Below are 27,174 nucleotides of genomic sequence, written 5' to 3'. Positions count from 1 at the left end.
CTATCTTGTATCATTTTCCTAATTTGCGTTATAATAAATACAACGAATGAACGTACAGTCTGTAAATAAAAAAAAAAAAGCAAGTTAAAACAAAAACGTTGAATGTACATTTTGGTGAGGACAGATTATTCCACCAACCACGTTTAGCTCCAGTATATTGGTCATCGATTTCAACTATCACCTAAATCATAAAGGTGTGATACGACCTCCAGCTTACTCGGGTCGCGTACTTAAATCTATGGTCAAATAGAGCGTTGTTTCACCAACGAAAATGAAAATAAGCTATATTTTATTAGAAATCACTGTTCTGTACTGCTTAACATGCACATTATTTATTATTTTACATCTTTATTCTGATACATAAATCGTAAATATCACATCCTAAAATTCCTGTGACTGTAACTCGACGCGAAACACCTTTTTCAGACCTTTTGAGGCTCTTCTATAGGGATTTCCTCCCCCCCCTCCCAACAACAAGAACAACAACAACTAAGTAGTTTTTAGGCTAACTCCCTGAGTAAGCGAAAATATGGACCCTGTGTCAACGTAAATGGGTAACACTTCACACAAGCTAATTATTGTGATACGTGAAGTATGATAGTATATCTAATAACAAATATTTATAAAGAATAATATCCTTGGTTTTTTGCTCTTTCAGTATCGACATTTTAATGGTTTATCTGTGGTTCACTTGCTAAGGATGAGCTGACTCTGGGATATAGTACTATAGTAGATTCACATCAATCGTGCATCTGATATCTAGGCCAGTCCCTTACGACGCTCCTGATTGGCTGTTGATAAGCCAATCAAAGGGCTAGCCAGTGATTGGTTTATCAACAGGCAATCAGGAGCGTCAGTTGTTGTGACTCTAATATAGTTTCGTGTTGTCCAAGAGTCAATAAGAGGACAGATGTCGTCTTATCGAGATTCTTGAAGACTAGCAAACTTACTCATCTACGATGGGTGATAAAATACGGGTGTAGAGGTGAAAAATTTATATGTACTATTTGTTCAGCAATATTAAAATAAGGGCGATTACACGAATAGTCTCTCTCTCTCTCTCTCTTTCGTAATGTAATTCAAGGGACGATCACTGAACGCAGAGAAAATTCTTATCATTGTTGTTTCCCCTCTTTTAATGATATTCTCTCTCTTTCTCTCTCTCTCTCTCTCTCTCCTTCTCTCTCTTAAAGTAAGTGAAGGGACGATCAATGAACGTAAAGAATTTCGTATTCATTATTGTTTACCCTCTTTTAATGATTCCTCTCTCTCAATGTAAGTCAAGTAACGAAGACAGTGATGGGATTATCGGATTACTTAGCTCTCAAATCACAAATTATTTCCTCTCTCTTTCTCTCTCTTATTTTTCGATAGCAAGATAAAATTATAAAATTGTAGTGCATTAATGTCGTTAAATGGCTCTCTCTCTCTCTCTCTCTCTCTCTCTCTCTCTCTCTCTCTCTCTCTCTTGTCGGAGACTTTCATTTAACGGAACAGGGATCTTGATTGGTTCGTTTTCTTTGTCAATTACTTGCACGGTGATACGAATAATAAAGTATCTTTCTTTTCATTATGTTACTGCAAAGACGCAACTTGTATGTCAGTGCGTTATGGCTACTGATAAATGGCTCTTATGATCCTTTGTCTTCCAAAAAAGAGTAGAAAGTAGGAACTTGTCAGTTACCTTTTTATTATGTCCATTGGCAGGATCGAAATTCCGAAGCAACATTACCGGGCAGTACTTCTTCAACATTATTTTATGCACTGGCAGTCCCAATGGATTTAAGTTATTCAAAAAATCTTGCGGATATTAATGATAATTTTCATCTTCTATTGTGTCCGAGCTGAAATATTCGTGACTTTCTCCGGGGAAGTTGTACAGAATTATGTATGAAAAATCGTAAAGTAACTAAGTCTACGGGAATAACCAGCCTCGTTTCACGGCCAGAAACAGCTTCGTTTCAGGGAATCCCTTCTCATCCCCACCCCCTACAAAGGAGGGGGTTAGGTTGGATGAAACCCCATTACAAACCATCTTAGGGGTCCCCACCATAACCCTGCCAGTTTCATGCCCCATCTGACCAGCCGTTTGGCCAGTGATTGAATGACAGACAGACAGACAGACATTACGCCCATTATAGTATGACTTGCGGATATTGATGATAATTTTCATCTTCTATTGTGTCTGAGCTGAAAATATTTGCGAATTTCTCCGGGGTGGGGAAGTTGTACAGAAATTCTGTATGAAAAAAATCATAAAGTAACTAAGTTACGGGAATAACCAACCTCGTTTCACGGCCAGAAACAGCTCCGTTTCAGGGAATCCCTTCTCACACCCACCCCCTACAAAGGAGGGGGGTAAGTTGGATGAAACTCAATTACAAACCATCTTAGAGGTCCCCACCATAACCCTGCCAAGTTTCATGCCCATCTGACCAGCCGTTTGGCCGTGATTGAATGACAGACAGACAAACAGACATTAACGCCCATTATAGCATGATTATGTTGCGCCTAATGGCCACACACACACACACACACACACACACACACACACACACATATATATATATATATATATATATATATATATATATATATATATATATATATATTATACTGGATTCCTGAAGACTTCTCCAGGAAGCCGTGATAATGCAGGAACGCTTCAGGAGCTCAAGACTCCTTCAAAGGATCCTGGAGTCGTGAAGACGTCTACAAGACTATAATCCAATGGGCGTTCCTCCTGGAGTCCTTCGGGAGGTGGAAGAATTTTGGACGGAGCGATTCCGAAGACAGATTCTGGATTTCTCCATAGATTCCGCACAGATTCCCATGTTTCACAGATGACAGACTTTACAGACTGGCTTCCAGGTCAATCTTATATCATCTGATGATGAGAACAAGATGGGAAATTTTAATAGATGAAGAAAATTTCGTATATAATCTAGACTTGATTGAGATATAGACTCTTGAAGATTTAATTGTGCAAGAGAGCAAAGATTAGAGAGTAAATTCTTTCTGTTAATTCTTTCTTCTCATTTAAACTACTCCGGTAGCCTAATATATATTATATATATATATATATATATATATATATATATATATATATATATATATATATATATATTATGTATATATCTGAGCATATTTGACCATTCAGCCCTGGCTAAATCAAAAATAAAACAAGTAACAACTCTCTTACCTTTAGCTGCTGACTATCTCTCTGCAAATGGTATCAAGCTAGGATATAGCTAGGCTAATGAATTCTCGTAAATACAAAAATATACTTTATATTCCCCAAACTAACTGAACATGATATGGGATGGACAAAGTGGTTAAGTGACGTTGCATTAAGAACTAAGTCTGACCCACAAAAGACTGTAAATATTGTCATTCTATTCTCCTGAATTAGACTAAGTAATCACTCCCAAACTCCCAAATATTAATTACTACATTTAAATAGTCAAGGTCCTTTTAGGAGAACCCATTCTCTAGTAGAATGCCAATGAAACCCATTTCTGAAAACAAAGAGATTTATCCATTTATATCCCCAACACATATTATAGTATAATGCCATGAACCCATCTGGAAACAAAGAGATTTTGATCCATTAATTATTCCCCAACACATACAATTAAGGTATTAAAAAAATGTATACAATTTTATCACTTCTTCTCTTTTCCAAAGGCAATTACTTTTACCTAAGTCTTTTAAATAGCCTGCCATACCTTTTCGATGGGCTTTCTTGACCCCCGGAAGTCCTCCCAAACCGTCCTTATCGCTTGTCTCAGGAGAGTGTCACCTTTCTCTCCAGTGTCGGGCGGTTGGACTCTCATCATTACACGCACAAACACATGCACATATCCGGACACACCTTAAAAATCACATAGGAACCGCGAGCTTCTTCGACCTCCCATGCATGATCATCAATTCAATTCTTTCATTTCAGAAAGCCTTCGAGGAAGGCTTGTTGCTAGGCCCTCTCTTGTCTCTAAGTGAAAAAAACTGAGGTTTTACAATTCACCGACACATTTGCTTTTTCCTTTAATATGGCTCAGCCACCTATTTCCTTTATGAACTCCTGTCGCACACCACATCAGCAACTAGTATATAATGGTCATAATGTTTTGCAAGATAGTCCCCATAACACATATTTTGACTATCACTATGAACGTCATAAACACAACAACTGGAATTGTGTAGCGTTCGCCAAAGAAGAATTCATCCATCTCTAAGATAGGCAGAACTTGTCAAATAGTTGTAGATGCCGACTGAGCACGTAAACCATCTCGAAACAACTCAGCACATGCCATTATTCATCGTCTGCGACCGTTGTAAGTGTATCCAACACCCCCTCGTCGCCAAACTGTGACTTCCAAGCAAGTGCGACTTGCAGCCGCCTCGTAGAAGATTGTAGACTCCTTATTTGTCCCAGAACATATCCTGAGACGATGCATGGCCGACATCTCATCCGTTGCAAAGGCAATCCATAGCATCGCTACTCGTATGTAGACTCGACCTCTGGCACTGTAGAACCAAGCCGTTTCCATCGTCACCATCACATGAAGTTGGGAATTCTCTAAAGTCATCATGTCTGTATTTGAAAAGTCTACATGATCATAGATACTAAAGTCTTACTTTACCACACAAATCTGTCATTAAGTAATGTGCCTAATCTCCTAGTCAAGTATAAAAAAATTCCCTCACTAGACAAAATATAATCTTTACCCTCTGAATCCTCACAAGTAATAATCCTATATCTGACAAACTACTGTAAAAAAAACCCATAATGTCTAACAGCAAAACCCCTGTACTGTTTATATAATTAACCTCCATGAAATATAATGCCAAACACCCCTTCCATCTAACTCATATACCCCGATAGATTATACCTCCTGTCTAAAATAGAAATGCTATGTAAAGCTTAATCCCCGATTACGAACATCTCTCGTAGGAAAAGAAAAAAATAATAATAACAATAATAATAATTAAACTTTCCCGATTACAAAATGTACACAGAGAAAAAAAAGCAATATATAATCCAATGCTTTCCCCACAAATTCAGTATGTACTGTTACGGAATTTGCTACCGCAACATATCTCATTGACCGGAATCGACCCCTTACATACATCCCATGGAATGTCATAATCAACATCTCTGAAAACAGTGTAAACCTCTGAGTATTCGACTCCGAAAGGAAAAAAATCAGCAACCAGACTCATCACAGCATTATCAGCAATAATCCACTTGTGAACACCTCATGTGCTCAAATCGCACTATAGATTTGTCTAGTCAGACTTGCAACCTCCGAAATCATTATTCTCCAAATAGCCCCAAAAATTAATACAACACTATATAACCCCATTTCACAAAATTATCCGATGTTGCAAGGTACCAAAAAAGTGTCTTGAAAACCATAATTCACCATGATACTACCACACTATATAACCCCATTTCACAAATTATCCTATGTTGCCAACAGGTACCAAGGTACCTCAAAAAATGTTCTTGCAAACATATTCCGCCATGTACTAAACACCACAGGTGATATAAAACCGCATATCCACCTCATCGGGATATAAAAAAAAAACACAGAAAACCACCCAATATATACACCCAATATAACCACTGGTGAAATAAGATGCAACCTCTTCAAAACCCATAAAACCCCAATAACCCTCTCTTGGCTCGTAAAAGCTCAGATCACCGCCCAAAAAAATATAACCACAGGAAAAACCACCGCCAAAGATTATAGCCACAAAAAAAAACAGCCCCCAAAAATCCGCCACCCCAAAAAACCGCAAAAATTCAGCCCCAAAACCCCGTACACACAGGAATTATCACGCATTTATCATCACGTTTCTCAGCTACAGAAATTCGCTATATTTTCAAACCAACTTTCCATGTAAAATATTGACCTCTGAATCTTCCGCCAAAATGCTGCAGTTTGCGCATAATAAGAAAAAAATCGTAGAAGAAATGAAAGAGAAATAAAAACATTAAATACATTTCACCATCAATTTGCAAAAACCAGAGAAAATAATTGCAACTGCGTGACATTATAGTAATTACCACAACCAACTCTTTTCAGTTTTGATATATGTGTTAATTTCGACCGACCTGTTTTTTCTCTAAGACTACAAATCTGTTTCCAACCTTTTCCTCAATGACTCTAAAAGGACCTTCAAATTTCGGACCTAATTTGTAGTTCAGCTCGTTTCTCACATTGATTTTTTAAAAAATACCTTGTCTCCAACATTGATCTTGGGATAGATGTTTTACTATTACTTCTATCTACCATCTCTTTGGTTGTGGCTTCGAGATTACGGCTGAGACAAGCATGTCTCTCTTCTCACTGTAGGTATCAATGATTCGACCGTATCCTCCCCATGATGAGGTATAGTTAACAGATCAAATGTGCCTCGTGCTGGGCAACCAAACAAAGCTTCAAATGGAGACATTTTAATGGAATCACTAACCATAGCGTTAATACTGTCTAACAATATCAATATGTCTGTCCTGTAGGTACATGAAAAAGACGCATTTCACATGTACCAGTATTATTACGTTATTATTATGTATTATTTCACATGTTGCGCGCCATTAGAGTATCCCATGTTAAGTCCAGTAATATGATATGGCAACATTTAAGTATTGGCAACATTGTAATTATTGCCCTCGTGAGGCAGTCTCGTCTCGTCTGTCTGTTGTTAAGCTGTCTGCTGTTTGTCCCCTGGATCTTGTATATATTTCTACAATAGACATTTAGAACCTACATTTAAGTTGTGTCCTTGCACCCTCCACTTAAGGTTAAGGAGTTTACCAACACATACATGGCACAGTGAACTTTGGAAGTGTCGTATTGTGTGAAGTTTATCAAGACTTGGACATCGGGAACCGGTACGGTCATGGCCATATTGGATGTTCAGTTCAATGTGCTTTTGTGTCCCAGCTGATTTATTCTATGTCATGTGCAGTATAGTGCCTCAAGTACTCAGTGAAGTGTTGTGCAGTGCATTGGTGTCCTTTTATAGTGCCTTTTTTGTGTGCTCAGTGATTTGTTATGTTATTTTATTGAGTACCCATTTATTCTGTTGTGGCTTTGCCGGAGCACCGACTGTCACACCCGCAATCATGCCATGTCACGGGATGACTGAGTGGTCTGAGGTTGATCCAGTCGACTTGGCAACCTGCCTTGGATGTGAGCTGCCGTAGGCAGACACTATCGCTCAATAGTCCCCTCATTGGCTGACGTATTTTCTCGCACATACCAGCAACATTCACGCTTCAACTCATTTTATTTTTTATTCTTGTATCAGACGTTTTGGAATAATCTTAATAATTTTGTTGAAACTTTATTCTTGCGCACTGCACATTGACAATAATGACGGACTCGAAAGGTACGCCTGCAGACCATTTAGAAGAGCCCACAGAACAGTGGCAATCCAGTAATGTGGGCGCCCACACTCTGAGTGTTGGGGGAAGTGTTGGAGCATCCAGTCTCTCCCTCCCCACCACTCTAAGCCCCCACTACCAGCCCCCATCTACCTCTCAAGCTACTGGGACAGATTTCCTTGCTTTGATTAAGTTTTTAGAGGAATCTCGCTTGGATGAGGATGAGAGAAGAAGAAAAGGAAAATGAAACAAGAAGACAAGACAGACAACGTGAAGAAGAAAGAAGAAGGGAACAAAGCATTCGCCTTAGAGAAGATGATCTTAGAAGAGAAGAGGAGAATGCAAGGTTTACTGCCCTCATTCAAACTCTTGCACCAATCATCCATTCTCATTCAGGTACCCTTACACCTGGCACAGAGGTGGTTTCGAACTCCAGTCAACCCTCTCTTCCACCACCGCAGAAAGCAACCGTGCAAACGCCACCCCCACTGAAGGCAGATGCAACATTCCAGATGTTCAGGGAATGGAGACGTTCGGTGGGATGACTATGCTGTCATGGGGTGGATCTTTTCTAAGCTTCCACGGGAAAAGCAAATGATCCAGATGAGGATGTGTTTAACCCTGGAAACGCAGCGGTGGTTTAGAACCACACACTTCAAATATCTCCTTCCCTTACAGATAAGCCTGTAGATGAAGTCCTGGACGCCTTACAGTCACATATAAAGGGTTTAAGGAATGAAGTACTTCGCCGAAGAGAGTTACTTTAGCTGGCAAGCAATCGGAAAGGAGAATCTTTCGCTTGATTTCTATGTGAAACTTCGACGCCTTGCGGAAGAAGTTGATTTATGCCCAGGTACCGCCGTCGCATGTGAAGAGACCCAGCTGAAAATGATTATCTTGATGGGCATTCGAGACGCGGACTTGGTTCAGAAGTTGATCGCCTTGGATGCCAATTCTTCTTTGCAAGATTTCATCACCACCTGTCGGTCGTATGAGGCGGCTAAAACTGCAACTTCTGCATACGTGCCCCACCCAATCAGCTGTGTGCTGTTTCGGCCTACAAGAGAAGCAAGAAGTCAAGCGGAAAGCATCCACCTTCGTCGAAACCCTCGAACCCAGCAACTTGGTGCCAGGACTGTGCTCGTCAGCATGATCAAGACAAATGCCCTGCGGCCAACAGTACTTGTAAAAGCTGCGACCGCGTTGGTCATTGGTCCAGGGACCATGAAGTGTCCTGCCAGCAAGGTCCAGTGCCGTCTGTGTCACCGCATTGGACACTTCGATAAGTGTTGTAGGGAGAATAAGAAGAATCTTTGTCAGGACAGATCTTCAAGCAACAGTGGTGCCTCTTCAGTCAACAACAAATTGCAAGATTCAAGGACCAGCTGTCGTCGCCTAGGATCGCCTCGCACCATTTCCAAGACGCCCAAACCTATCTGTGTCCTCTTGTCGTTTGGCGATGTTAAGTCTCGCATTGGCATGTTACCAGACACAGGTGCCGATGTCACTGTTATTGGAAAGCAGCACCTTGACACATTGGGTATCTCCAGGAGCTGTTTGCAGACGCCTCCGCAAAGTGCGACGTTCACCGCGGATGGATCTCCAATGTCACCTGCTCTGGGTATATTACAAGCGACCCTTACACTAGGCAAGCGATCCTGTCTCACCAGGATTCAAGTGCATGAAAATGTGGAATTTCCACTTTTATCCTATGGTCATTGTGTGGAACTGGCCATAATATCTCCCGATTTCCCTAAACCTATTTTAGAAGTCAAACACGTTAATAGAGTCAAGGAGCTACCCATTCTCAGTGACCACATCACCTTCAGCAGCAAAGGAATACTTTCTTCAAGAGTTTCAAGATGTGTTGGTCTCAAAAGAAGAGTTGAAGACAGCTCCTCTCAAGCCTATGGCTGGTCCTCCCATGAGAATCCACCTTAAGGATGGCGCAGTGCCTTTTGCCATCCACACCCCAAGACAGATTCCATTCGCTTTTAGGACCAAGTCAAAGAGAGCTTGACTCCATGGTGGCCCAAGGGATAATCAAACCTGCTGGTGATGACCCGTCAGTTTGGTGCCACCCTCTCGTCGTCGTTCCCAAAAATGGGACAGGAGTACGAATCACTGTCGATCTGACCAAGTTGAATAGCCAGGTTTCTCGTCCAGCCCATCCTTCACCCACACCCTACGCCGCTATTCGCAGTGTAGGCCTGAAGGCTCGTTATTTCACCACAGCTGATGCTCTCTATGGTTACTGGCAGATGGAACTGGCAGAAGAAGATCAGCATTTAACCACCTTTATTACGCCATATGGTTGGTTCATACATTGCAGAGGACCGATGGGCTTCGCAGCTACTGGAGATGCCTTCTGCCTCTGCGAGGTGAAGTTGGTATTTCCCTTCAAGGTGTCCAAAACTGTGTTAAGGGCGTCATAGACGGACCATTCTCCTCCACGACGAAGACTACGCTACACACCTTCATCGTATCCACGAAGTGCTCACCCGGTGCCCGCAAAGTTTGGGATCACCCCCAACTCACAAGGATAAATTTGTGGTCGCTGCACCCTCCGTGAATTTCTGTGGGTACAATCTCTCAGGAGACGGCATCTCAGCTGATAAGCAGAAAGTCAGTGCCATCAGGATTTCCCAACCCCTGCTAACCTGACAGACCTCAGATCGTTTATGGGATTGGTCAACCAGTTAGCGGAGTTCACGCCTGACATCTCCATTGCAGCCCAACCTTTACGTCCCCTGATGAGTCCCAAGAGAACATTTGTTTGGCCCCACCCCGACATGATGAAGCATTTCAACATGTCAAGTTAGCTCTCACCAGTCCACCAGTTCTCGCCCTCTTTGACCCAGACCTATCTGTTGTTCTTCAGACGGACGCTTCATGCCTCCACGGCATTGGATATGCCCTCCTGCAAGACCATGGTAATGGACACCTGCATCTAGTTCAGTGTGGTTCTCGGTTTCTCACTGACGCAGAGACACGATATGCCACCATCGAGCTTGAGATGCTAGCCGTTGTCTGGGCAATGTCGAAATGTAGGCTATATTTAGCAGGCCTACAGAATTTTACTCTGATGACGGATCACCGGCCCCTCATACCTATTCTGAACAGTTATACGCTGGATGCCATTGAGAACTCTCGTCTCCAGCACCTCAAGGAGAAAATTTTGCCCAACTCTTTACAGCTGTGTGGCGTGCGGGTAAGTTGCTGTTGCATCCCAGATGCATTGTCTCGCGCCCCAGTCAGCCACCCACACAGGAGGACGAGATCTCGGGTGCTTCTTCCGCTGCTCATCTTCAAACTGTCATGGCTGTGAACGCCGTTACGCTTTCAGACAAGTCTCCAGCTCAGGATCCCGACAGGATTACTTCAGGATCTTCGTGACGCAGCGAAAGCGATCCTGCGTATACTCATCTACTCGATTGTGTCACATCAGGATTTCCTGGCAACAGATATGACCTTCACAATTCCTTACTTCCTTATTGGAAACTACGTGAAGATCTCTACGCCGATGGTGACCTTGTCCTGTATGGAGAAAGGGTTGTAGTTCCTGCCGCTCTCCGTCGTCGCACCATTGTCCCACTTGCATGACAGCCACAGAGGTGTGGAAGCAACCAAGCGCAGAGCAAGGCAGTCAGTTTTCTGGCCTGGCATTGACTCTGATATTGCCAACACGTCAGAGCTTGTGAGGCATGTCAGACATTGCAGCCATCTCAGCCGCAGGTACCTCTAATGAATGACGACAACCCGACAAGACCTTTCGAGTCCGTCTCAGCCGACTTCTTTGTTGCTGCAGGGAAGTCTTTCCTCGTCGTCGTCGATTGCCTGTCAGGATGGCTGTTGTCGCACCCTGCCAAGGCATGATACTACCGCTTCCAATATATCAGGATCTTCTGCCGCTATTTCCGTGAAGTTGGTGTCCCCCTTCGCCTAAGGACAGATGGAGGCCCCCCCAATTCACCAGCGCAGAGTTCAAGGATTTTATGATAAGCGATGGGGAGTTCGACACATGGTAACCTCACCCCACTACCCACAATCGAATGGTCACACTGAAGCCGCTGTGAAGTCGATCAAGCACCTCATCCTCAAAACAGCCCCATCTGGCAACATTGATTGTGAAGCATTTGACCGAGGCTTATTGGGGACTCAGAAATACTCCTAACTTTACTGGACGCTCTCCTGCCCAGATCTGTATGGCTGTCCTCTCAGGTCATTGTATCCCTGCCCACCCTCAAGCATTCTCCAAGGGGTGACAGGGTCAAGACCGAAGATTGTGACCGCCGTGCTGCTGCTCGTTTACAAACAGGTAAAGACAAAGTACGACAAAGCATGCCCACCCCTTACCCACGTTTGAGTGTCGGACAGCAAGTTCGGATTCAAGACCCGACCTCTCATTGTTGGGACAAAGTTGGCATCTGTCATGGGTCATGGTAAGGTCAAGAGACTATCAAATTCGTCTCCCTAGTGGTCGTGTGGTGGCGGCATAATCGTCGTTTTCTTCACCTGGTGCCATCCACTAATAGTGACTTTTTCCCTCCCTGTCCCTGTGGCCCATAGCCAGGACCTAGAAGACAGTCCTTAGTCAGTATTCCTCCAGTAAACCCACGTCGTTCCCAAAGACTCACGGAAAAGGAGTCCGCTCAAGAATGCACTACGAGCGTGAGGGGGATGGGAGGTGTAGGTACATGAAAAAAGACGCATTTCCACAAGTACCAGTATTACTTACGTTATTATTATGTATTATTTCACATGTTGCGCGCCATTAGAGTATCCCATGTTAAGTCCAGTAATATGATATGGCAACATTTAAGTATTGGCAACATTGTAATTATTGCCTCGTGAGGCAGTCTCGTCTCGTCTGCTGTTTGTTAAGCTGTCTGCTGTTTGTCCCCTGGATCTTGTATATATTTCTACAATAGACATTTAGAACCTACATTTAAGTTGTGTCCTTGCCCCTCACTTAAGGTTAAGGAGTTTACCAACAACAATACATGTCCCCAATTCTTATCATTACCACCTACAGTCTTCCTGAGAGCTTCGAGCACTTTCCTGTTTGCTTGTTCACACAACCCATTAGCTTCAGGTCTGTATGGAATAATTGTTACTTTCTGTATCCCCATGACTTTCGCAAGACATTCAAAGTTTTGTTCACAAATTCTCTGTCATTGTTGGTCAATAGAAACCTCGGGTGAGTCATATCTGCAAATGATACCATTGAAAAATGCAATAGCTACTTCTTCAGCCGTTTTATGCTTAAATGGGAAAATTTCTACTATCCTTGTAAGTTCATCTATTATTACTAACAAGTACTTATTCGCATATCTAGACTCACAAAAATTTCCCAGGATATCCATATGTATTCTCTGAAAAGGTCTACTTGGTATCAGATATGCAGGTTTGCATGCATTGCATACTGTACAGTTTTTCACAAAATTTCCACATCTTTCCCATGTTTTTCCAAAAATGTATCACTATCACTACTCCAATCTGGAGATCCAATACATGTATTCCTTTGGTATTTCTTAATTGTATCATTACAGTTTAATAATTCTAACATGTAACCCCATTTTTTGATAGTGTTCACTGATGCCGTGCTGATAATCCCTCTTAGCTTCTCGCTACCTTCAATAACACACACATCCGCGGTTTTCTCACTTCCCTCAATTTGAACTTTTACCATAGTCTTTGAACCTGGCAGTTAACCACATACATCCTCTGATAAAAACACCATTTATATTTGTGGTTAGTACCTCCCCTTTCCACAATCCATAAACATCACCACCCTTGGTTCTCATTACATCCACCCCAATGTTAGTATCAGAAATAACATCAATATTAGTATCAGTATCACCACCCATAATACCATTGTCACATTCACCAAAATTGTTACCACAGTGAACTCCAATATGCCGCATAGCCTCACCACAGTCATTCCCCGTATCACCAGTGTGGGTTTTAATATTACCACTCCCCATAACCCCAGTATCATCACCATTAGCACCGCCAAACACATCCCCTTTTTCAATAATCTCCATATCCTTAGTTCTAATCACGTCCTCATAAGGAAGAAAAAAACACCAGGTATTCCAATCATTATCCCATTAACGCCCTCATGTATCGAAATCTTGTGTCTCCTACATTGCAGGGATGACCAGCAAAAGTTTGTGCCCAACGCAACCCCTTTTATAACCAAAAATGGTTCTACTAATACTCTGTCACCGAGAGTAAACTGTATTTGAACACAAGGGTGGGTGTTTAATCTATGGGCTTGCACATCACACACTATCTCCGTTGAAGGTTTCAAAAGGGTAATGGGAAAACATGGATTGATACTAATTGTGATCCATCAAGTTCATGCTAGCGCCAGATATCTATAAATACTGGGATATCAACGTCCTCCTCTGTTGCGTAAACTATAGGCCTGGGCTCTGGGGCGTCCCCACGAGACCACAATGGCACGTACTATAGTCTGTCCAGAATGTCATGAAACATAGAGTAGGTTTCCGACGTTGCCGCTTTGCGCCAATTTCATTCATTAAATCTCACTTAAGGCGAAAAAACAGTGTAGATTTGGCATACACTATGCCACATCTCTCTCTGTCTCAGGTCAGGAAGGTTAAGAAGCTTATCACTTTGGTTCTGATACCCAAGCGTGACGGTTTAAGATGGAAGGCTCCCCACGACAGCAATTAAGTGCTCAGACACGAGAAGTCATATTCAATGTCCACGAGTACTTCAAAAGGGAGAAAGACAATTTTTTTTTTTACTAAAACAGTGCCTTATTTTAAAGAAAATGTCTATTAATTTTATCGTTTCACTATCCTAACATCCAAGAAATTGTTTTAATGGAGAAAAATATTATTTTATGAAATATTTGATGTTTGGCACATTCATGCACATTCATCAATTCTACAACAAATATGGTGAGAGAGAGAGAGAGATGAGAGAGAGAGAGAGAGAGAGAGAGAGAGCCGAGAGAGAGAGAGATGAGAGACGATGCGAGCCAGGCTACAGATATCTTCAAGAACCTGACAACACATTTGATAATGTTCAAATATAAACTGATTCAATCAGAATTCAAATTATATAAAGAATAAAAGTTAAAGCTTAATGAGTAATAAAGCTCGAAAACATTGAGTACATTAAGATTCCAGTATTGTACTGAACTAGATTGATCGTAGGGCACAGAAATGTTCAATTTTATTTTCATCGAGATGGATCTCTTAAAAGTTGTAGAAAAACTGTGATATGTATTAAAGGACACTTACTTGTCTCCCGTACTTATATGGTGCTCGAAACTGTTCCTAAAAAAAATTTTTTTTATATGAATGTTTTTAAAATAAACAAAGCAATGAACTTTATGAACTGTTTTCGAAACACAAGGTCAACTTAATCCACAACAACCATTCAGCTTTTGTGTGACTGGAAAGATTCAGATTATAGGATTAAAAAGGAAATTTTACGACCGTATTAAAGGACCAGGAATGGAAGGATGCTGGGATTAGCTTGAGTCAGATTAAAAGTCTTGAGGAAGTTTGGCATCGTCGCAAACCTACTCGATGTTTCATGACATTCTGGACAGACTATAATCATCTGCACCCTTTTTGTTGATCGGCCTTCCAAAAATTTCGCTGATCCCTTTGCCCTCTTAAATGACCCGCCTGGGAAGTTCTCATATTATAACACCCAGAACTTAGAGGTATAGGCCTCGCATCTTTCCGTATCTGAGACGGACAAGATTGCCAATAGTGATCCGCACTCTTACACATTCCACAATATTTAACCCTACACATTTTCTTTGGGTGCCCTGGTTTATCACAATTGAAGCAACGCAACTGCTGTTGCCTTTGATTGATCGATCTTTTGTCATATTCAACTTTTGCACATAAACAGGGAGAAGAAAATTCTGTGTCTCTTTGCACAGTATTTCTCAGGCCTGTCCCATTAAAAAATGTACTATCTACAGTGGGGACATTTAGACATATGTTTATCAAATTTGGGCATAAACTTATTTCTTCATTTCTGATTGTAGGGTTCAATCTTTTCATCAAAACTATCCCACGTATTGCATTCTAGTACATCGTGCAAGAGCATCGCGAAATGGGTCAGTTTATAAAACTGTCCAGTGAGACACTATCTCCTTTAACCCAAACCCATTTAGATGTTTTCAATTTTTCTATCCATTTTGTGCCTTGCTGAGTCAAAAAGTTTTTGAACTATGTTCTCCGCAGGCTAGTTGGGCCTTTCTGTATCTTATATAGCCCTCTGAGATCTCTCACCATATGCCCATGTTCCTTTGAGCCATAAGCTGCTCTTAAAAATGCTTGCAAATCAGCCCAGGTTCAACATTTCGCAAATTGAAAACTCCTGCAATGATAGGAGAGATCACCCTTATTGAAATCTAACAAAGCTTTCGCTCTCTAATGCCTCTACACCACCTGTTATCTTTTTTGCGCTTAAATAATTATTCACACCTTCTATAAAGATTTGCACCGGCTGCGAAAGAATTCCATCTACAATTCCACGAAATGGACTCACACACGCACTAACATTCGTAATGTGATGAAGCAGAGTCGTCGTACTAACTTGCGTCCGCCATTTTGCTATCTTTATGAAAGCTTTTATGCTTTATGATATTTCCCGACCTCAATAACATCAATGTACTTATATACACACAAATCCTAATCCCGAAAAATGAATGCAAACATCCCCAACAAAAGATAAAAAAAAACAAACATGCACCACACCCAGCAAATCAGTTATCAAGAGCGAAACCGCATCATTCAGCAATCATCCTCCGTCTGCCTCTCTCTCTCTCTCCTCCCAGACGTCAGCAACCGACCTCCTCTCTCTCTCTTTCTCTCTCACTCAAGACACTAGCCTCTTTCTCTTTCTCTCTCCTCTCTCTCTAGGGCGTAACTCACAACAACCATCCGTCGCCCATGTTATTAGAAAATCTCCCCAGTGTCTGTCAAATCTCGAGGGACATCAAAACAAAAATATACTTTGAGCATATTAATCACCAATAAAAAGAGAAAAAAAGGAAAGAAAGGAAACAATGAAATTACACTCACATCTTCATATGACCGGAACCCAAGCTTGTATACCTGTTGCAAATGTGCGTAACTTACTCACCACACCCGGTAAACAATTTAATATGCCAAAAATTAAACTTTGATTCCCAAAACATCGGAACACCAGTTTTCACAAAGCACTAGCTAATTACACTGCCTGTAACGCAGAGAGAAACACCCACCGCCCGAACACTAAAACCCTTAAATCAGCAAAGAAACCTCGAGTTGCCTGTGACATAATTATAACCCTTCTCCCCTAAAAATATATGCCTAAACTAGCACCAGTATCTTCAGAAGTGTACCTACAGCCTGTAAAAAGCTTTTAATCGCTGCCACCACCTATTGCTGAGCATATTTGACCATTCAGCACTGGATATATCAAAAATAAAACAAGTGACGACTCTCTTACATTTAGCTGCTGACTATCTCTCTGCAAATGGTATCAAGCTAGGATATAGCTAAGCTAATGAATTCTCGTAAATACAAAAATATACTTTTTACTCCCAAAACTAACTGAATATGATATGGAACAAAGTGGTTTGAAGTGACGTTGCATTAAGAACTAGGTCTGACCCACAAAAGACTGTAAATTGTCATTCTATTCTTCTGAATTAGACTAAGTAATCACTCCCAAACTCCCAAATTATTAATTAAATTACTACATTTAAATAGTCAAGTCTTTTAGAGAATCCCATTCTCTAGTATAATGTCATGAACCTATCTGAAACAAAGAGATATATCCATTATATTCCCCAACACATAATTAAGTATTCAATAAATGTATACATTTTACACTTCTCTCTTTTCAAAGGCAACTTTTCCTAAGTCTTTTAAATGTGCCATACCTTTTCGATGGGCTTTCTTGACCCGAGTCCTCCAAACCGTCCTTATCACTTGTCTCAGGAGAGTGTCACCTTTATCACTAGTGTCGGGCGGTTGGACCCATCATTACACGCACAAACACATGCACATATCCGGACACACCTTAAAAATCACATAGCAACCACGAGCTTCTCTGACCTCCCATGCATGATCATCAATTCAATTCTTTCATTTCAGCAAGCCTTCAAGGAAGGCTTGTCGCTAGGCCCTCTCTTGTCTCTAAGCGAAAAAAGCTGAGGTTTTACAATTACACATTTGCTTTTTTCCTTTATATATATATATATATATATATATATATATATATATATATATATATATATATGTGTGTGTGTGTGTGTGTGTGTGTGTGTATGTATGCATATATACTTTTGTACTTTTACTTATTCATTTTCCATTATGTCTTTTAGCCTTTGGTGCAGTGACACTGACTTGATACGTAATGAAATATAATGAAAACTTGTGCCTTCATTCAACGTATGATCACCGCAGAGCAGAGATTACAACACGGTTTATCTCATGGTGAATCAATTCATGAATTCTCCATGGATGATCTTGAGCGAATGTTTGTATTGCCAGCAGAAATTAGGCCTAAGTCTAATCACTAGGACCTACGAGGTTATTTTTCATCGTTGAATCGAAAATTGAGAGTAAAAGGTTTGAGGGGTGTAACAGGAGGAAAACCCCAAAGCAGTTGAACTATGAATCAATTGTTAGGAGAGGGTCAGACTAACTCATTCAAAACCGACTAGGCACAATGAAAATTAAGCACAAATTAGCAGGGAGATAGTCTCTGCTTGCGTGTCCTCACCTTGATTACATTTGCTACAGATCCTTCTTGTTACAGGTCGTCGACTGTGGCGATCTGGTCCTGATGCCCGGAATCGTTGATTCCCACGTCCACGTCAACGAGCCAGGTCGCACGGCCTGGGAAGGGTACGATTCGGCCACGAAAGCGGCCGCAGCTGGTGGCATCACTACCATTGTCGACATGCCTTTGTAAGTCACTATTTGCATGCACGCTACTTACTATAGTAGATTCACATCAACCGTGCATTTGACGTCTAGGCCAGTTCTTACGACGCTCCTGATTGGCTGTTGATAAGCCAATCACAGGACTTTCCAGCCCTGGGATTGGCTTATCAGAAGCCAATCCGGAGCGTTGTAAGGGACTGGTTTAGATATAGGATGCACGGTCGATGTGAATCTACTATAAGTATCTAGCAGGGTAAAAGCCAGTTAAATCTAGATCTAAGTCTAAATATGACCTAATAGTTTTCCTCTTGGGGATAATTATAAATTCTGTTGTTAAGGAGGTATTCCAAGATATTTGATGTTATGGAAAGGCATTTGAAGCTGAAGGAATGGTGGCCATGCATTCACGTCTGACATTTAATACCCTGTGATGTTAAAAGTTAAGAGGAAAGCGTACTTCAGCGATTTGTCATAAAAGACAGAGCTGTTCACAATCATAATAATTGCTCACAAGTCACAACTTCTTTTAATAAACGCACGAAACACATAAAGACTAACAGAGTTGCGTTTGCTGATTTTCGAGAGTCAAGAGATGCTGATATGATTGACATAAAAGTCCAGTTTCACAGGAAAGCAGCAAAAAAGCTCTGTCGCTTCTGAAGGATGCTGAGGTTTCCTCTCAGGAGGCGATATCCGTCGGGGAAGGAACTTGGAATGACACGAAATGACTGAAACTGCCCTGAAGTTTTCGCTTTTGAATCCAGAAGTAGATCAGTAGCTACTTCATTACGACTTCATCAAGTTTGAAAACTGGAATCAAACCTCATCTTTGCTTTTCAGCTGTCATAATCCTTTTCCCGTCATTGTCGTCATTATTATAATGAGCTTGTTGGGGCGTGCTACGCGTACTGGAACCCGGCATTGTTATCTCCCCCTACCCTCCCAATCCCCCACCTACCCCGCCATCATCCGGGACGGACAAACAAGTTTACTGGAAGAAGGTGGATGTCTCCCCTACCCTCCTCCCATTCCTACCCTGCCCCACCCAAGGCGGACAAACAGGTTTGCAGGAATAAGGTGGATGTCTCCCTTACCCTCCTCCTGTTTCTATCACGCCTACCCAAGGAGGACAAACAGGTTTGCAGGAGAAGGGTGGATGTATCTCCCACCCTTCCACTCCTGTACTTACCCCACTCCCATCGGGAGTGGACAAACTTTTTTTTCTGTAAGGGGTGGGTGGCTGTGTCATGTCTCTCCTACTGGGAGAACAAACAACATTCACTCGGATTTTGTTATTAAAGATGATTATTGTTATCATTCACAGGAACTCCATTCCTCCCACAACGACCATGAAGGCCTGGGAAGAGAAGATGAACGCAGCCAAGGACCAGTGCTGGATCGACGTTGGATTCTGGGGCGGAGTCATTCCAGGTCAGTATTTGCGAGAGAACCTCTGTCTTTGCTCATGTGTGTATTTTGCGTAGTACTTGCACGTCACTAATATCTTTAGCAAAAGGGAAATTGGATATTGTTCTTTTTAAAGCGTTGCATTTTTTCTAACGTGGGTGTTTTTAAGTGCAACATTCGACAATGAATTCTCATCACACAACTTAGCCTTGTATTGAAGTTCACGCACCCAAGAATGATGGATCCATTGAATTGCAAGAGGAATTCCAAAAATAGCCAGGGCAAGCATCTTAAAAGCGCATGTTTCACTGATGAATACATTTCTTTTCTCAATAAGCAAATTTTCAATATTTCTCTGATGACCTCTAAGTTCCCCGTTGGACGAGTGGTTCACGTGCTCGCCTACCAATTCGTAGTCGCGAGTTCGAATCCTCGCTCTGCCGACGTTGAATCAGCGGAATTCATTTCTGGTGTTTAGAAATCCATTTCTCGATATGATAAGCTGTAGGTCCCGTTGCTAGGTAACCAACTGGTTCCTAGCCACGTCAAAATATCTAATCCTTCGGGCCAGCCCTAGGAGAGCTGTTAATCAGCTCAGTTGTCTGGGTAAACTGAGATATACTTATCGGGTATATAACCTATTTCTCCTTCCTTGTTTATTTCCGAAGCTCGGCTATCTAATAAACTTGTAACTCATTAAAAAGTACGAAGGAAAGGTTGGAAAATCTCCCTAACTTTTAAACAAACTATAAAGGACGATTATAATATCATTGTGACGAAAATCAGGATATTTCTAGGTCACAGTATCATGAGACTAATTCAATAATGCTTGGTGCAGTACCAATCTCCTGTGATCATCCCAAATAATGCCGATACCTGTCAGCTCTCTTTTGCGACACTTTGGAAAGTTATCCGGAATGATTATTGGTTTATGTTGAAGTAAACATGCGTGTTTTGTCATTTTTTAAGGGTGTTCTTAAGATCTTAGCGAAGTTTCATGCTTCAGAACTCTTTATTTAAAACTGATGTCGTCGACAGCCAAAAATAAACAGCCCCATAATCAATTTGTCAGGCATTGACGAACAGACTAATTCCCTCCAGTTTACCAAACGCAGTCGCAAAAGATAAAAAGATCACCAGCCCCTTCCTTACTTTATTTCCCACCAGGAAACGCTGACGACCTGAAGGAGATGGTTTCCGGGGGCATCTGCGGCTTCAAGTGCTTCCTCATCCACAGTGGAGTGGATGAGTTTCCGTGCGTCAACCGCCAGCAAGTGGAGGAGGCTCTCAACCAGCTTGCAGGGACGCAGTCTGTGCTTCTGGTTGGTCGAAGAGACAGTCATTACTCATATTTTTTCATGATTATTAAACTTCTATCCTCTTCATTTGCTTTTTTAAAATGATTTGTGGTGTAAATGTTTCTTCTGTTTTTTCAGAGCCATGTTTACAGCCTAGCATTCAGAAACTTGCATCTCAGAAAAGAATTTTTTAATTTTTTTTAAAGAATTCTGCATCTCAGATTTAAACGGAGAAAAAAACTCATTCATAAATAGATGAAGAACCTGGATTTTTGTCTCTCTTTGCAGTTCCACGCCGAGTGTGACATTGGCGACACCATCACTGAAGAAGGTAATTTATTCATGATCTTTTCCGGCATTAGAGGAAGGTCAAACAATGGATGGGTCTGTTGAATGACTGAACACTTTCTTTTCGAGGATGTTGCTTCACTTTTCATTTCTTCAGTGGATGTGTTGTCTAAGACTTATCTTTTTTGCTCATTTTCTTTGTAGAAGCATAGTTCTGAAAAATACAAATCCACTTTCTTGTTCTTTGGGACTTGTTTTCCACGCCCCCCTTCCCCCCGCCCCCCATAAAATCCGCCACTGTTCGCACTCTTCCACACTGCTCTCATTGAATCGTCTTTTCTCTGACCATTTCAGACCCAAATGAGAAATATAGCACCTTCCTCAAAAGCCGTCCGCAACAGATGGAGCAAGTTGCGATTGAGCAAGTTATCGAGCTTTGTGAGAAGACGAAAGTAAGTTCTCAGAAGAATATTCGGGAGAATCAGTTAAGGTAGGAGAGAGTGTTCCTTCCAAGTCCTCAAATGCTGACGAAGAATCGGTGAAGGGGAATTCACCTTTCGTAGTTGTCAGCGACAAGCGTTACCTTGATGTCTTTAGAATGTATGCAGTTGCAGGGAGAATGAGTTACATGGCTCAGTTCTCTAGAAAAATGTTTAAATTGCTGGTAATCTTCACGAAATTGGCAGATTCCTTGGAAATCCCTTGGAATCATTATGCTCTGAAAGGAAGTATACTAGAAGAGGAATGAATGAAATAATAGGAGGCCTCTATAAAACTCAACTTGATAATCATAAATCATGTTAAAACAGATATATAGTCAATTGTGTTGATTGAATTCATTAGAAGTGAAATAAAGCATAGACTAACTCAAGTGATGAAGACGCTGGTAGGTTTGGTTGGGGTAGTCAGAAGTTGCCAAGTTGTGTAAGAGTGGGCAGATTAATTTCTTCTGACGTTCACGATTTCTTTTACCTATCGACAGGTAAGATGCCACATCGTCCACTTGTCTGCGAGCAAAGCCCTGCCCATGATAAGAGCGGCCCAAGCAAGAGGAGTGAAACTCAGCGTGGAAACGTGCCATCATTACTTGGCCCTCAAGGCTGAGGACATACCAGACAGAGCTACCCAGTACAAGTGCTGTCCGCCCATTCGGGAGTCAGAGAACCAGGTAATCAAAAGGACTGGAAGAGAGGAGATGCTGCAGGGTCTCCATGGAAACATGACAGAATGAACACTAATTTGGTGGACAAAATGATACGGTATTCAAACAAATGAATACACGTCATGGAGGACTTCCAGCTGAGAACCGTGATAAAAAAAACGATTTTCTTGATTACGACGGAATGTTCAGTTAGTAACAGACTTTCCTTAGAGACAAGTAACTGTCAATTATTTGACAATGGCTACATCGCCACTATTATACCTTTTGCACCATAAATTGAGGCGTTCACAATATTAAAGGTCCCCAGAGTTTGAAGCTGCAAATTTTTTTCTCCAAAGTCTTCTAAAAATATCCTACTTTTCCCATGGAAAAGCGTAATCGCATATGTAGACTCCACAGTGGTCGAAAATCTCATTATCTAACAAGGGTGGTGATATGCGTGTTTGAAAATGCCAATTTACAAACGCGTTTTTCTCACGATTTTTCTCCTAATCATCCCCTGGAACCCTTGATATTGTGAACGCCTCAATTGAAAGGGTTACCTTCTAGGATGCTGTCGTTATTGCAAATGCTGCTACAGTTGTTAAAAGATGATGACTTACAACAGAAACAAGTAGAAAAATAGAAGGTAATGACATTGCTCAACGACAGGGATATTTCATGAAAGCGTACAAGTTAAGCCAACATTTTCTGAACACGATGTTATCAGGAGGTTCTTAGACTAACCATGCCAACAGATATATTCCTTCCATCCTCAGGAGAAGCTGTGGGAAGCTGTGAGGGACGGCACCATCCAGCAGGTGGTGAGTGACCATTCGCCCTGCACTCCAGACCTCAAGTTGCCTGGAAAGATGGACTTCATGGCTGCCTGGGGCGGGATCGCTTCTGTCCAGTTTGGTAGGGGATCTCTTCAACTGTCCTCTTATGCCCCAGTCCTTGATCTATTCTTCTGTACGATTAGTTGATCATTTTGTTTCTATTATTATTCTTCATTTATATTGGATCGAGTTCTTGGGGCTGGAAACTCTAGACCAAATCATGAGAGGAACTTAACGGCGAATAAATTAATGTAGTATTTTTATTTTAAAACTGAAGCCACCTTGAAGCTGCAGTTTGTCAGACCTTCATCCTTGAAGAGTCAATATTTTAAGGACAAATAAAATTGAATTGTATATAGTCCACTGTCCCATTTCAGTTAGATGATACACATTACACGATTTTATCTCACTAATACCATTTCTGTTATTGTAGATAAATAGCAATTGAAAGGTAAGCAGAACTATGTGGTATATTTACATAAATATAGCATTCACGCTGAACAATCCTACGTTCCTTTTCCCCCTCGCAGGACTCTCCTTATTCTGGAGCGAGGGCAGCAAAAGAGGCTTCAGCCTGCAGGACGTGGTGAAACTCATGTGTGTTGGTCCGGCCACCGAGGCGTCGCTCCAGAGGAAGGCCGCCCTGGAAGTTGGACACGACGCCGACTTCGTCGTCTGGAATCCTGACGAGTCCTTCACGGTAATGATGATTCTCTGTGATAGTCACTTCAATCCCGATATATGGTTGAATTGCCGCTTACTCAGGGAGTAAGCCTACAAACTACTTCGTTTTAGTTGTTCTTTTTGAGGGGTTAGGAAAGCCCTTTGGAGAAGCCTAAAAAGGTCTGAAAAAGGGTTTCGCGTTGTGTTAAAGATACAGGAATTTCGGGATGCGATGTTTATGACTTACATATGAGAATGAAAATATAAAACAGAAAACTAAAAAAAGCTAACTATAAAAGTCTCTTTTTCTGAAATTGCAGCTTTTAAAGTCTCTTAAGTTTCAGCGAAATGTCCACGTGACACTGAATTGTAGCTGAGCATTTGATTCATTCTCACACTTTTTCTCTTCCAGATTGACGAGTCGATGATTTATCACAAAAATAAGGTAAGCAATTATCTTTCTCGTTTTCTCCCGCCATCATCATAAACGTTTTTACGGCCTGAAATCTATGTACTTCATCTTTGCGAGTGCTGTTTGATTCCTGAGTTTGCATATGAAAAGAACTCTCTGTCAAGGTCAAACTTCAATTTATGTGAGAGAGAGGGATAGGACAATAATTGAACGTAATTAAAGGCTTCTGTTTTTAGCGGAACTCCTCGTCAGTAGACTTACAAAAAGCTCTTCTTTCTGCTTTAAGTAACACGTAGTTCCCACCATCATGGAGGCGGGTAGCTATCCATAATATAATGTTTAGCCTACTTACTGTTCACGTTGTGGTATTCTGTCGCATTGTCATATTACGAATGAAATTCGTATTCCAAGCAAACGACCGCCGTAGATTACTGTGTCGTTTTAAGTGAACTTGACAAGTAAAAAACCTATTGTTCTGTATAAGATTCCTGAAAAGCAACCGTTTACAATTTCAGGTGACGCCATACTTAGGCAAGACACTGAAAGGCAGAGTCCACAAGACCATTCTCGGAGGCAAAGTGATATTTGACGAAGGAAAATTCACTTCCTCCAGACCTCAGGGCAAGTTTGTCTTTGCGTCCACTCCAGACTCTGCTGTATCGGCCAGGCTTTAGGTCAGACACGGCAGCTAGTGAACTCTGAACGCAGTTGCATCTCAAAGGTAAACGCTCATTTAAAGCTTATTTAAAAAAAAAAAAAAAAGATTCTCACTCGTGAATGTTTTCTGAAATACGGACGACGTGTTTCAGATCAATTAGTTGTGTATCTCTGGTACAGTTTCTTGACTGTATCCACAGAACCAAAACTGTAACCTTATAACATTTATGAACATAAAGTTTTCTAATGAGATTCGTGATTAATTACCCTCATTTTCTAATCCATTATTTTTGCTGAGAATTGAATTGAATATAGGACTTGGGCCAGAGATCCAGCTCTGGGACCTATGAGGTCATTCAGCGCTGAAATGGGAAATTGTAGGTAAAAGGTTTGAAAGGTGTAACAGGAGGAAAACCCCAAAGCAGTTGCACTATGAATCGTTAACAGAGGGTAGAAAGTAAGATAGAAGAAAGATAATATGAAAAGAGGTGCAGTAAAAGGAAAGAAAGGGATTGCAGTTAGGTCTCGAAGGCACGCTGCAAAGAACCTATTCAAATGACTGCCTGGTCATTGTACAACTAGGAATGAGAGTAATGCTCTTATTGAGAGAGAGAGAGGAGGGGGGGGGGGTGCTGAATCAAGTTCGAGTTTGACACTTCTTTGTTTAAATATATAATGTTTTTAGTTATAATTTAACGTAACCATAATTGGTGAAATATGGTCCTTTACAATAGGATATACTTGCTGCGTAGCAGCTGCTGGATGGGGTCGTTAAAATCTTGAACAAGGTGGTTAGGCAGTAACTACCGCCTGGAATCGGATGTAAAAACTCCAGTTAACTTGTGGCCGTCTTATTGTTCTCTTGCTGACTGACTGACTGACTGGCCGTTGTTCATCACGAGTTTATTTTGTGTGTTTTGAATGTAGGTATTGTGTTTGATTTAATTCTGGAGTAAATGAAACCCGGCGGCGAATATCCGTAGAGATTTCAGATTTTTTTTTTTTGCACATGCTGGAGTGCTGATTTTAGCCTTGTGGAATTTTCACACATGGCTGAGGGCTGGTTTTTCTCCTCCTCCTTCTCCTCCAGCCCGTTCTCCCATTTTTTCTTCCTCATTCTCCCTCTCCTTCTCCTTCTCCCCCTCATTCTCCTCCCTCCTTTCTCCTATTTTTTCTCCCCCTCCTTCTCCTCCCTCCTTCTTTCATCTTCTCCTTCTCCTTCTTTCTCCTTCTCCTTCTTCTCTACCCCCAATCTCCTCTCCCCTCAATCTCTCCATCCGCAAATTTCCCTCTCCCCCTCAAATCCTCTCTCTCTCTCTCTCTCTCTCTCTCTCTCTCTCTCTCTCTCTCTCTCCGTAAATTTCCCTCTCCCCCTCAAGTCCTATCCCTTAATATCTCTCTCTCTCTTCCTCAAACTCTCTCCATCCGTAAATTTTCCCTTCCCACTCAAGTCCTCTCCCCACGACTTAGCCTTCAACATCACTCAGACGATCAGCGACTCACCCACCTAGAAGCTATGCCACAAGTCCAACTTACTCAGTTTCACTTAACTGCATTGACCACTGAGCATTGGCTGACGTCCTTGACACTTCCTTCCATTTTTACTTCATCTCACAAAAAAGGTTTCGTTTTGTTGTTGTTACTATGACTTTCGCTTCTTCATTTGAACAAACACTTTCGACTATTCTTCCGGGGCAGCCTAAGGATTCAGTACTATGCACACTCATTGGTTATGGAGAGCTGCGGACTCAATCAGTGACCAATCCCAAGTCTGAAGGCTTCGGTGTTTGTTAACAACAACAACAACATTGCTTCACCTTTCTGCTTCGAAAACGTCGTCGTCTCCGACCCTCAGCTTCATTACACGAGTGGAGCTTACTCATTTTCCATTGAGCATTGGCTTACGTCTTTCACACGTTCTTTCTTTCTCTCACAAACTCATTTCATTGTTACGACTTTTCCTTTATAAATCATCAGTTTTGCTGCACACTCATTACTTATACACATGACATGTGCTGACTCAATCAATCCAAGACCGCCAGTCTGAACGTCTTCCCTGTTTATTAACATTACTTCAAAGACATCGTCTCCAACCCTCAGCACTATACCTCCCCGCCCCATAGGAGCATTGGC

General features: G+C 41.6%; 1 protein-coding gene across 1 annotated transcript; it reads left to right on the top strand.

Moving 5' to 3' along the window:
- The first annotated feature begins 18,171 nt into the window (after positions 1-18,171).
- LOC135217754 (allantoinase-like) lies at positions 18,172-25,293 on the top strand. Its single transcript, XM_064253763.1, has 10 exons — positions 18,172-18,360; positions 19,661-19,767; positions 20,911-21,065; positions 21,330-21,372; positions 21,684-21,781; positions 22,312-22,497; positions 23,250-23,388; positions 23,840-24,009; positions 24,385-24,417; positions 24,900-25,293. The coding sequence occupies exons 1-10, from the start codon at positions 18,236-18,238 to the stop codon at positions 25,056-25,058; spliced, it is 1,215 nt and encodes a 404-aa protein (XP_064109833.1). The 5' UTR covers positions 18,172-18,235; the 3' UTR covers positions 25,059-25,293.
- The last annotated feature ends 1,881 nt before the right edge of the window (positions 25,294-27,174 follow it).

The sequence above is a fragment of the Macrobrachium nipponense genome, chromosome 7 (assembly GCF_015104395.2).
Source record: "Macrobrachium nipponense isolate FS-2020 chromosome 7, ASM1510439v2, whole genome shotgun sequence".
Taxonomy (NCBI): domain Eukaryota; kingdom Metazoa; phylum Arthropoda; class Malacostraca; order Decapoda; family Palaemonidae; genus Macrobrachium; species Macrobrachium nipponense.
The sequence above is the reverse complement of the archived record's forward strand: the minus strand, read 5'-3'. Positions and strand labels throughout refer to the sequence as shown.